The 11,817-nt window shown below is 44.1% G+C and overlaps 1 protein-coding gene across 1 annotated transcript; it reads left to right on the top strand.

Annotated features, from left to right (window-relative positions):
* The first annotated feature begins 1,813 nt into the window (after positions 1 to 1,813).
* On the top strand, positions 1,814 to 6,988 carry LOC115789760 (E3 ubiquitin/ISG15 ligase TRIM25-like). The gene is made up of 2 exons (XM_030743270.1): positions 1,814 to 2,932; positions 5,106 to 6,988. Exons 1-2 carry the CDS (start codon positions 1,847 to 1,849, stop codon positions 6,831 to 6,833), a joined length of 2,814 nt encoding a protein of 937 aa, XP_030599130.1. The 5' UTR covers positions 1,814 to 1,846; the 3' UTR covers positions 6,834 to 6,988.
* The last annotated feature ends 4,829 nt before the right edge of the window (positions 6,989 to 11,817 follow it).

Here is an 11,817-nt window from a genome sequence, read left to right as displayed (position 1 = left end):
CTTCCTCCTTTCATTTTTTTTTTTTTTTTGCTTTTTTTGTTTCCTTTATCTACTTAGAGAGGAAGTTGGGATTTTTTTTTTTGTATGTGAAATAAAGTATGTTTGTTCTTCACATGATTACACTTCCTCTCAGCATTAGTTGTGGGATCTGGTCACCTTAAATAAAAGTAAAGCTTGAATCATGCATGACTCGTGGCTGCTGTAAGTTGAACTAATTCACGCAGGATGCATCCTGTTACTCACCAAAAACACAAATTACTTAGACTTCATGTGATTAACACACGGGGTGATATTAGAAGAGTATCAGTTATGAAGCACAAACTACAAAGAATTACTTCTTCAGCATCATACAACAAGTCCATCTTCTCATTCAGTGATACCCATGTAGAGCCAAACTGTGGTTTCAGAGGGAAAAAAAATCCAGCAAAAACCTGACACAGGACCTCAGAGACACATCTGGACCTTCAGATGATCCACCTACTGTTCACTGAAGCCTCATCAGAAATGGTCTCAGTAGAAGGGTGGCTGTCAAGAAGCTATTCGTAAGGAAGGGAAACAGGAAGAAAAGGCTGAGGTGGTCCTACCAAAACTGTGACTTTCCAGGTATAATTCAGACATTGTAATAAAATGAAAAGAAGTTGTTTCACCTTTTGCTGTTCAAAAATTTTAGATGTAAAGGGACTTCTTTTAAAAGGCTATGACTGGCCAACCAGATCCAGATTTAGTCCAAAAAACAATTCAATTTTATTTATGTAGCGCCAAATTACAACAACAGTTGCCTTATTGTAAGGTAAAGACCAGAAAAACACCCCCAACAGTGGGAAGGAAAAACTCCCTTTTAAAAGGAAGAAAGCTCCTGGAGAACCAGGCTCAGGGAGGGGCAGTCATCTGCAATGACCAGTTGGGGGTGAGGGGAGAGAGCCAGAGATTAATGATGATTAAATGCAGGGTGATGTATAAACACAAAGACTGTGAGACCATTACCTATGAAGACTGAGTAGATTCTGGTTACTAAAAGGAGGATTGAGATGGGCCTTTTGCATGTTCTCTAAAGTTGCAAAACTTTCTCAAAGATTCTGTTACATTACATAAAAGTGATTAAATTAACCTTAAAACTCAAGCAAAGCTTCCTCTTGTTGTTGTTCTTAAGCTTTTTGAGTCACAGAGAAAGGAATGAATTTTAACACATACTTCCTCATTCAAACCTGCCACTTGTGTTTCTGGAATTGATCATAATCTAAAGCAGGAATCCTCAAATCCAGGCCACGAGGTCCGGTGTCCTGCAGGTTTTAGATGTGTCCCTGATCCAACACACTTGAGTCAAATGGCGAAATTACCTCCTCAGTCAGGTTCTCCAGAGTCCTGCTAATGACTTCTAAATTTGATTCAGGTGTGTTGAAGCAGAGACACATCTAAAACCTGCAGGACACCGGACCTTGAGGCCTGGAGTTGAAGAGCCCTGATCTAAAGGTCCCTCCTTCTTTCACTCTCTGTCAAAACTGTATAACATTTAGAAGCATTCACTGACACTGTGTCTGTGAGGACAAATGGAACAGCAAGGATTTAAGATTCTTGATAACAACCCCCCAATTCAGTCCAGATCAACGTACATGTGAACAAAGGGGAAGTAAGCTCTGGTTTGTGTGTGTGTATGAGAAAGTGAAACTGTTTCACATTAAGCTTCTCTTTGTGAAATGGCGCAGCAACAAAACCAAGTAGACAAGAAAAACATCCTTAAACCTGCCACTCCTGTTTCTGAGAATCTAAAGGGTGCTCTTACTTTCATTCTCTGTCAAAACTGTCTAACATTCAGGAGCGTTCACTGACTCTTTGTCTACAAGAAGAAATGGCAAAGCGAGAAATTAAGGCTTTTGGTGACAAACTCTGCTGTTCGATCTGTTTGGATCTGCTGAAGGATCCGGTGACTATTCCCTGTGGACACAACTACTGTATGAACTGTATTAAAGGCTGCTGGGATGGAGAGGATCAGAAGCACACCCACAGCTGTCCTCAGTGCAGACGGACCTTCATACCAAGGCCTGCTCTGGCGAAAAACACCATGTTAGCAGAGTTAGTGGAGGAGATGAAGAAGACTGGACTCCAAGCTGCTCCTGCTGATCACTGCTATGCTGGACCTGGAGATGTGAGCTGTGATTTCTGCACTGGGAGGAAGCTGAAAGCCATCAAGTCCTGTCTGCAGTGTGTGGTCTCTTACTGTGAGCAGCACCTCCAGCCTCATTACAATGTAGCTGCATTAAAGAAACACATACTGGTCAGCCCCTCTGAGAATCTTCAGGAGAACATCTGCACTAATCACAATGAGGTGATGAAGATTTTCTGCCGCACTGATCAGCAGTGTATCTGTTATCTGTGCTCCATAGATGAACATAGAGACCACTGCATCGTCTCAGCTGCCACTGAAAAGAATGAGAGGCAGAAAGAGCTGAAACTGTGTCATGAAAAAATTCATCAGAAAATCAAGGACAGGGAGGCAGATGTGATGGTGTTCCAACAGCGGATGGAGGCCATCAATTACTCTGCTGATGAAGCAGTGAGGGACAGTGAGAAGATCTTCAATGAGCTGATGCTCCTCATTGAGAAGAGAAGCTCTGATATCAAGCAGCAGATCAGATCCCAGCAGGAAACTGAACTAAACAGAACCAGAGAGCTTTTACAACAAGTCCAACAAGAGCTCAGTGAACTGAAAAGAAAAGATGTTCAACTGGAAGAGCTCTCTCACACAGAGGATCTTATCAGGTTTCTGCACACATTCCCATCGCTCTCATATATTTGTGAATCCACCTTATATAAGGCACCTCGCATCACACTTCCTCCTATGGCGTACTTTAAGGATGTGGTGGGAGCTGTATCAGAGATGAAGGATGAACTACAGCGCATGCTTTCTGACAGATGGCAAAAACGTTCACAGACAGTAACCGACATAGACACCACAGCTGATTTCTTACAATTTTTAAATCCGCTCACTCTGAATTCAGACAGTAAATTCAGAGTTCATGCTCGCCCTCCCCCTCCCCGTTTGTTCCCATCTCTTCAACTGAAGCCACGGAAAATGTAAAAGTTTACACCGTTTGCCAGGCCTGAAAGAATATTTTTGTACCAACAAGGTGATTTCTAAAGTGCTATTAACTGAAAACTTAGCATATGTGTGTCTTTAAAACATGAGGAAACTGGACAAGTGATGCACAAAAAGAGAAGTAGCGTCACCCTTTCCCAATAAAAGTCTTATCGCAAAGCTTTAAGTTTCACACGTTACAAGGCAGAGGGAGAAAAGAAAAACTGTGGTTGGTGTGCAGGCTTGAGCCTAGTCACACTAGCACCCCCTTGAGTCTGTGATGTTAATTACACACACGTCCAGCACCTTCATATTAGGATGAACCCTGGTGTGTTAGTATTTATAGACAGGAAAGGCAGATGGATGTCCATGTTGTAAATACTTATTCAGTGCTGAATTATGTGACTTATTTTAAGTGATAATAAACATCTACATCTATAGCAGTCTTCTTCATTTTCTTCACCTGGTGGCGAATCACAGACATTACAAAGAGGTTCAGTTAAAATAAATGTTGAAGGAGCCACAAACGGATTAAAATAATTATTATTTTAATAATTCTTCTTGTCTCCATACAACAAGGTCTAAATAACACATAAAACTGTATATTTTCAGTTTGGCTTCTGTGAGAGAAATTCATACTCAGATGGGAGATGATGCTCCATTGCCTACACAGCTGCACAACCTGCATTTTTAAAATGCAGACCGAAGCTGATTTAGGATTTTAATTCCCATCAGAAAGGGTAGCTCTCCACTTTGTTGATGAATACAAGATTTAATTTGTGATTCTTATTTGAGTTACTGAGTAAACAGAGGAAGGAGAGGAAAGAGGAGGAGATGGGAGGCTTTGCTGTGTCAAGCATGCAGATGTCACCAGTGATCAAACACACACTGCACGTGCATGCAGCTGAGGTGAGTGTGGTTTTTGAAATGAAAGTGAAACAATGTGAATGAAGCGAAATGAAAGGACCTTTTCTCAGAAAGAGTACTTGGAGCTCTGCCCAAATACTTCAGAGAAAGTATTCCCTGTACTCTCGTTTATTTTAAATGCTGTTTGACAGACTTACAGGCCTGACTGTCAGAGTTCTGCTGTGATAGTTCAGTGGACCTCAGAAGATCTGGTAGACTGACTGTCTGCTTTGGTGTGATCTCCTTAGTCGGTGGTCTACTTGTTTGATTACTCAGATTAGTGAGATCGGGTTGGAGAAGTCACAGTTGTTCAAAGTTTCTTTATCACATGTGAGCGTTACAGATGTTCTTCACAGCCTGTTCTTTACCTCACTGCAGTTTTATCACCGTCAAGTCTTCAGAGATTCCTTGATGGCTTTTTCTAGCATAAAGGGTAAATTGTGGGATTTTTTTTTTATGCATCTTTATAAACTATGTCCAGTAATTGTTTTGGCACAGGTGGGTCCCAGTAAAGACACAAGTAATTAACATCTCAGTATCACCTGTAGGTTTCAGGTTGAGCTTTGCTTTAGCCGCATTTTAAACAGGCATCAAATCTCCATAAACTAGAAGATGTGAAATTTTGAGTGATAATTTCACACATTGTTGCATTACAGTTTTTTCTGTTAAAAGCATTTCAGTTTCAGTGTTCCAAACATTTTGTTCGTGGGGCTGGACTTTAACCAACCAAACCTTAACCCTGGTTAACAATTTAAAACAGAAACGAGGCATCTGACCACAATGTGGAGCAAAGAGTTTGAATGCTTGAAGACACGATATGCAAGCAGGAGCTTCGCAGTGTGTTTACAGGCTGCTTTACTGTGACCTGCATATTTTTACATGCTTGTCATCACTGCCAGTGTGTTGAGGGAAGAACAACAGGTTAAACTGGCTCCACCACTGTTTGTCCCACATGACCGCATGCTTCTTAACCTCACTGAGGTTATATATAAGGTGTGGGAAATTACTAAAAAATAATCACTTGGCCTAAAAAGGGTTAACACATCCTTAAACCTGCCACTCCTGTTTCTGAGAATCTAAAGGGCGCTCTTAGTTTCATTCTCTGTCAAAACTGTCTAACATTCAGGAGCATTCACTGACTCTTTGTCTACGAGAAGAAATGGCAAAGCGAGAAATTAAGGTTGTTGGGGACAAACTCTGCTGCGCGATCTGTTTGGATCTACTGAAGGAGCCGGTGACTATTCCCTGCGGACACACCTACTGTATGAAGTGTATTAAAAGGCATTTTGATGAAGAGGATCAGAAACAAATCTACAGATGCCCTCAGTGCAGACAGACCTTCGTACCGAGGCCTGCTCTGGTGAAAAACACCACGTTGGCAGGTTTAGTGGAGGAGATGAAGAAGACTGGACTCCAAGCTGCACTTTCTGATCACTGCTACAGTGGACCTGAATATGTAGCCTGTGATTTTTGCATTGGGAGGAAGCTGAAAGCCATCAAGTCCTGTCTGCAGTGTGTGGTCTCTTACTGTGAGCAGCACCTTCAGCTTCATCACAACGCAACTGCATTAAAGAAACACAAACTGGTCGACCCATTGAAGAAGCTTCAGAAGAACATCTGCCCTCACCACAATGAGGTGATGAAGATCTTCTGCCGCACTGATCAGCAGTGTATCTGTTATCTGTGCTCCTTAGATGGACATAAAGGTCATGGAACGATCCCAGCTTCAGTAGAAAGGACTGAAAGGCAGAAAGAGCTGAAGTCACGTCGTGAAAAAATTCAGCAGAGAATCAAGGACAGAGAGGAAGCTGTGATGGTGTTTCTGCAGGAGGTAGATGCCATCAATCACTCTGCTGACAAAGCTGTGAGTGACAGCGAGAAGATACTTAAACAGCTTTTCTTTCTCATCAAGAAAAAAACTTGTGATATCCAGCAGCAGATCAGATCTCAGCAGGAAACTGAAGTGAATCGAGCCAAAGAGGTTCTGGAAAAACTGCAACAAGAACTCAGTGAGCTGAAAAGAAAAGACGCTGAACTGGAGCAGCTCTCTCACACAGAGGATCACACCCAGTTTCTGCACATGTTCCCGCTGATCTCAAATCTCAGGGAATCTGCAATGGTACCTTCTGCTAAATCTTCTCCTCTGCTGGACTTCGAGGACGTGGTGGCTGCTCTCTCAGAGCTAAAAGATAAACTGCAGAACGTTCTTCAGGAAGGATGGCAAAAAGGTTCACAGACAGTGATGGGTGTAGATGTCCTGCTGCCACCACCAGAGCCCCAAACCAGAGCTGAATTCTTACAGTTTTCCACCCAGCTGACACTGGATCCAAACACTGTAAACACGCGGCTGTTATTATCTGAAAGAAACAGAAGAGTGACATTTGTGAGTAAAAAACAGGTTTATCCTGCTCACTCTGAGAGGTTCATGAACAGGTCTCAGGTCCTGAGCAGAGAACGTCTGACTGGACGCCATTACTGGGAGGTGGAGTGGAGCGGGTTTGGTATTTATGTAGCAGTCGCATACAAAAGCATAAGCAGAGCAGGAGGTGAAAGTGAATTTGGAAACAACAGCAAATCTTGGGCATTAGCATGTTCATACAAATATGAATTCACTCATGACAAATACTACACATCTATCTCAGGCTGTCCATCTTCCAGAATTGGAGTGTTCCTGGATCACAGAGCAGGAATTCTGTCGTTCTACAGCATCTCTGAAACCATGACTCTCCTCCACAGGGAGCAGACTGCTTTCACTCAGCCTCTGTATGCCGGACTCAGGGCGTATCATTTCTTAGGTTCAGAGTCTTCTGCTGTGTTTTGTGGGGTTCAGCAGTCAGAAACTGCTCCACAATGACCTGCTAATATTTGGTTTTGACCTTTTTAATGATGTGTTTTTATTGCTCGCCTAAAACAATGTTTTTCTTTAAATGTTTTGCAGATGCTGCTTTCTGTAGAATCCATGTATAATAAAGAATTTTCATCTTGTGTGGACATCATGAAAAAACAGGGACAGGGGCAATAACATAGTTTTAAGTTAGTTTTATTTAACTATTTTAAACTTGTTTGGTTCACTCTGGAGTGGTTGTAACGTCATCATTATTATAATCAGATTCAGTGTTAATTACTTTATCATATGCAGTTGTCAGATTATCTGTTTAATGAGTAAATGTAATGCTGCTTTCACTGCATGGACCTTTATGGAAGTAAGAACTGTTTACTTAATTTCACTTTTTACTGTGTAAATGATTCCAAAAATGATTCTAATGCTATAATTATATGTTCATAATTGGTCAATAAATAAATCTATATTTGAATACATTTGGCATTATATTAAATACAACAATAGATTTCTTTCTTTCATTGTTGCAAAAGATGGCGACGTAGTGGCTGAGAGCTCTCGTGGATGGATCTATATTTGTGTTTTTTGGTCATATTGTTACTGTCAGACCTGGGCACGCTGATTCTCCTGACAGACACTCATTTACAACTCAACAGCTGGATTCCAGTTGAGATTGCTCGAGCTCCGGGGTGGATATCCATTCTGTGACACAGGTGGAGGAAGCACCTCAGAGAGTGCAAGCAGAAGCGCGGCTGTCGGGCCGGTGTACTTGTCCGCCTGAGGGGGATCCCCTGCAGACCACTGCTCCCCAGCCTCTTCGTTGCCAACATAAGGTCTCCCAACAACAAAATGGCCGAGTTGAGACTTGTTTTATCATCATGGACACTTGCTCAGGACAGCTGCGTGATGATACTTTCTGAGACCAGGCTCCATTCAGGAGCGCTGGATGAGGCTATCGAGTTAGCGGGCCATGCGAACCACCGCAGTGACAGAGGGAAAGATTCTGGTAAGACCCGCAGAGGTGGACTGTGCGTTTAGACCAGGGCTCTTCAACTCCAGGCCTCGAGAGCCCCTGTCCTGCAGGTTTTAGATGTGACCAAAGACCAAACATCCAAAGGATCTCAGCAGCTACAGGCCGGTAGCCCTGACATCGCATCTAATGAAGACCCTCGAGAGGCTGGTCCTCAACCATCTACGCCTCATGGTGTCGTCTTCGTTGGACCCGCTGCAGTTCGCCTACCGGCCTGGCATCGGGGTGGATGACGCCATCATCTACCTCCTGCACCGAGCTCTGACCCACCTGGAGAAGCCTGGAAGCACTGTGAGGATCATGTTCTTTGATTTCTCCAGTGCTTTTAACACCATCCAGCCAGGACTTCTGAGAGACAAGCTGGAACTGTCAGGAGTGGACCACCACATCTCCGAGTGGATACTGGACTACCTCACTGACCGCCCACAGTACGTGAGGACACAGGGCTGTGTCTCTGACAGGCTGGTCTGCAGTACGGGGGCCCCACAGGGAACTGTGCTGGCACCGTTCCTCTTCACCCTCTACACTGCAGACTTCTCCATCAACTCCCCACGCTGCCATCTGCAGAAGTTCTCTGACGACTCTGCCATAGTTGGCCTCATCACAGGTGAGGATGACTCAGAGTACAGACAGTGGACTCAGGACTTTGTGGACTGGTGCCAGCGGAACCACCTCCTGATCAACGCCGCTAAAACCAAGGAGCTGGTGGTGGATTTCCGCAGGCGCAGACCCACCACACGGACACCGGTGAACATCCAGGGAGTGGACATTGAGATAGTGGACTCTTATAAGTACCTGGGTGTTCACCTAAACAATAAACTGGACTGGACTCATAACACTGATGCGCTCTACAGGAAGGGTCAGAGCAGACTCTACCTGCTGAGAAGGCTGAGGTCTTTTGGAGTGCAGGGGACACTCCTGAAGACCTTCTATGACTCTGTGGTGGCATCAGCCATCTTCTATGCAGCAGTATGTTGGAGCAGCAGCTTGTCTACAGCTGAGAGGAAGAGGATAGACAAGCTCATCAGGAAAGCCAGCTCTGTCCTAGGATGTCCTCTCGACTCAGTGCAGGTGGTGGGAGACAGAAGGACTCTGACCAAAATAACATCACTGATGGACAAGGTCTCCCATCCCATGCATGAAACTGTTGCTGAGCTGGAGAGCTCCTTCAGTGACAGACTGCTGCATCCTAAATGCACAAAGGAGCGTTACCGTAGATCCTTCCTCCCAGCAGCTGTAAGACTTTATAACCATCACTGCTCCCAACAAAAACCACAATAACCTACACAATGTAGGATAATATATAATATACTGTAAATAGTCCGGCACATCATGCACATTGTATATAGTGTTATTATTATTAGTAGTATTAAGGTTAATATTGTTTGTTGATTTTATATATATTCTTTTCTTAATAGTGTGAATTATTATATCTTTATTTATATTTATAATAACTGCGGCTGCTGTTACACCCAAATTTCCCCTCTGTGGGACAATAAAGGCTGTTTCTTCTTCTTCTTCTTCTGTCTCTGCTTCAACACACCTGAGTCAAATATAGAAGTCATTAACAGGACTCTGGAGAACTTGACTGCATACTGAGGAGGTAATTCAGCCATTTGATTCAGGTGTGTTGGATCAGGGACACATCTAAAACCTGCAGGACAGGTGCTCTCGAGGCCTGGAGTTGAAGAGCCCTGGTTTAGACCAATAACAGCTTGTGCACAAACACTGCAATTATGGAAAGACACTGCTCAGAGCCCTTCCCCTGCTGCACCCCAGACAGTCAGATCACTTACCACTGTTTTTAACACCTGCTTATAGGCCTATCATTAGAAAACACAGGTATGCCATCAAAACCTGGCCAGCAGCATCACAACAGCTGCAGGACTGCTTCCATTGTACCGACAGCAGCCGGTTTCAGGCTCAGGACCTAGAGGAGTATACATCAACAGTCCTCTTCTACATCCGGAGGTGTGTGGAGACCATCACTGTAAACAAATGCATCCGTGTGTTTCCAAACAGAAAGCCATAGATGACAAGGAAGGACCAGCAGCAGGTCCAGTATGCCTGCAAGTACAATAAAGCCATAAAGTCAGTCCCCCACACAACCTTGACCCACCTGGAGCTGAGGGAACATATGTCAGAATGCTGTTTGTAGATTACAGTTCTGCCTTTAACAGAATCATCCCAGGCAGGCTGGTCACAAAGCTACACACAGCAACCAGCTGTCTGTAGATAAAGGACTTTCTCAGCAACCGCCCACAGACTGTAAGGCTTGGTCCACATATCTCCCCCCAGCCTGACCCTCAGGACTGGAGCACCACATGGTTGTGTACTCAGTCCTATTCTCTTCTCCTGCTACACATATGACTGCATGTCCTTTCACCCCACAAATAACATCATTAAGTTTGCAGAGGACACAACGATGGTGGGACTGATCAACAACAATGATGAGTCAGCCTACAGAGATGAGGTCTGCAAATTAATAGAGTGATGAAGTCAACAGCCTAACAGTGAACATTAGGACAACCAAGGAGCTGATCATAGACTTCAGACAGAGACACACCATGCACCGGCCACTTTGTATACGAGGGGAGGAGGTGGACAGGGTTCCCAGTTTTAAATACCGAGGTATCCACTTTAGTGAGAACCTCAAGTGGACAGTTATCAGTACTGCACTGATCAAGAAAGCCCAGCAGAGACTGTATTTTCTCAGAACACTGAGGAAGTTCAACCTGTCTGCCAGACTTCTTGAGGCCTTTTACCACTGCTGTGGTAAAAGGTGTCCTAACATACTGCATCACAGCATGGTATGCTGTTCATCAGTCCTCCAGAGGGTAGTCAACATGGTGCAGAAAGCCATCTGCATACCACTCCCACCACTGGACTTCATTTACTGGTCCACAACAGAGCAGGGAGGATTATTAAGGACTGCAGCCATCAGTTTCACCACCTTTGTCAACTGCTACCCTCTGGGAGGTGCACAGAGCCCTGAAATGCCACACCACCAGATTGAGCAGCAGTTTTTACCTCTCAGCCATCCATGAACTGAATGGGACCCTCTCTGCCCGCAAACAGCACAACTGGCCTTAACGCTCTGGAAATCGTTCTGATAGCACTTTAATTATTCATCTTTTTTAGGTTTTAATTTTAAATATTGAGGATTGAACTGAGCGTTCTTGAGATGTCTAGTTTTTATCTCTTACACTGAGAACAGTGGGCAGAGCCACATGTTGCTTTGCTGACACCGTGCGGCTTCCTGGTTTTCTGCCTCTCAAAAGATCTTTTCATAAAGGGATTAAACCATCAGTTGCTGCCAAGAAAGATATTAGAACATTTTATTTTAGTTTGAATCAAATTTTGCTGAATGTTTTTGAAGTGAAAATCATCTTATCTCAGAGTGATAGTGGCACGGCAAGCCGACTGAGTGAGAAAGTACTGTTCAATCTGTTTGGATCTCCTGAAGGATCGAATGACTATTACCTGTGGACAGAGCTACTGTATGAAGTGCATTAAAAGGCACTGGGATGAAGAGGATGAGAAGCAAATCCATCATGCTCACAGAGTTACTGGAGGAGATGAAGTCTCCTGCTGCAGAAGCGGCTCCTCCTCATCACTGCTGTGCTGGACTTGGAGATGTGACCTGTGATTTATGCACTGACACAAAACTAAAAGCCATCAAGTCTGGTCTGCACTGTCTGGTTTCTTACTGTGAGCAGCACCTCTGCCTCACTATGATGCAGCTCTCTGTGATCCATGGGTGATCCTTCAGCAGGAGGTGGAAGCCAGTCAGTCAGTCTGCTAACAAAGCTGTGAGGGACACAGAATATCAGTGTCAGCTGATCCTCCTCATCAAGAAGAAAAGCTCTGATATCAAGCAGCAGATCAAAGAGCTTCTGGAAGAGCTGGAGGAGTTACTGAAAAGAAAAGACACTGAGCTGGAGAAACGCTCTCACGCTGAGGATCACA

This window comes from Archocentrus centrarchus, chromosome 12 (genome assembly GCF_007364275.1).
Source record: "Archocentrus centrarchus isolate MPI-CPG fArcCen1 chromosome 12, fArcCen1, whole genome shotgun sequence".
NCBI classification, from domain to species: domain Eukaryota; kingdom Metazoa; phylum Chordata; class Actinopteri; order Cichliformes; family Cichlidae; genus Archocentrus; species Archocentrus centrarchus.
Note: the sequence above shows the minus strand (reverse complement) of the source record. Positions and strands in the feature narration are given on the sequence as shown.

Coding starts and splice junctions, on each gene's coding strand:
- LOC115789760 (XM_030743270.1), top strand. CDS start 1,847: ATGGCAAAGCGAGAAATTAAGGCTTTTGGTGACAAACTCTGCTGTTCG. Junction 2,933..5,105: donor GGCAAAAACGTTCACAGACA/GTAACCGACATA, acceptor TCTAACATTCAG/GAGCATTCACTGACTCTTTG.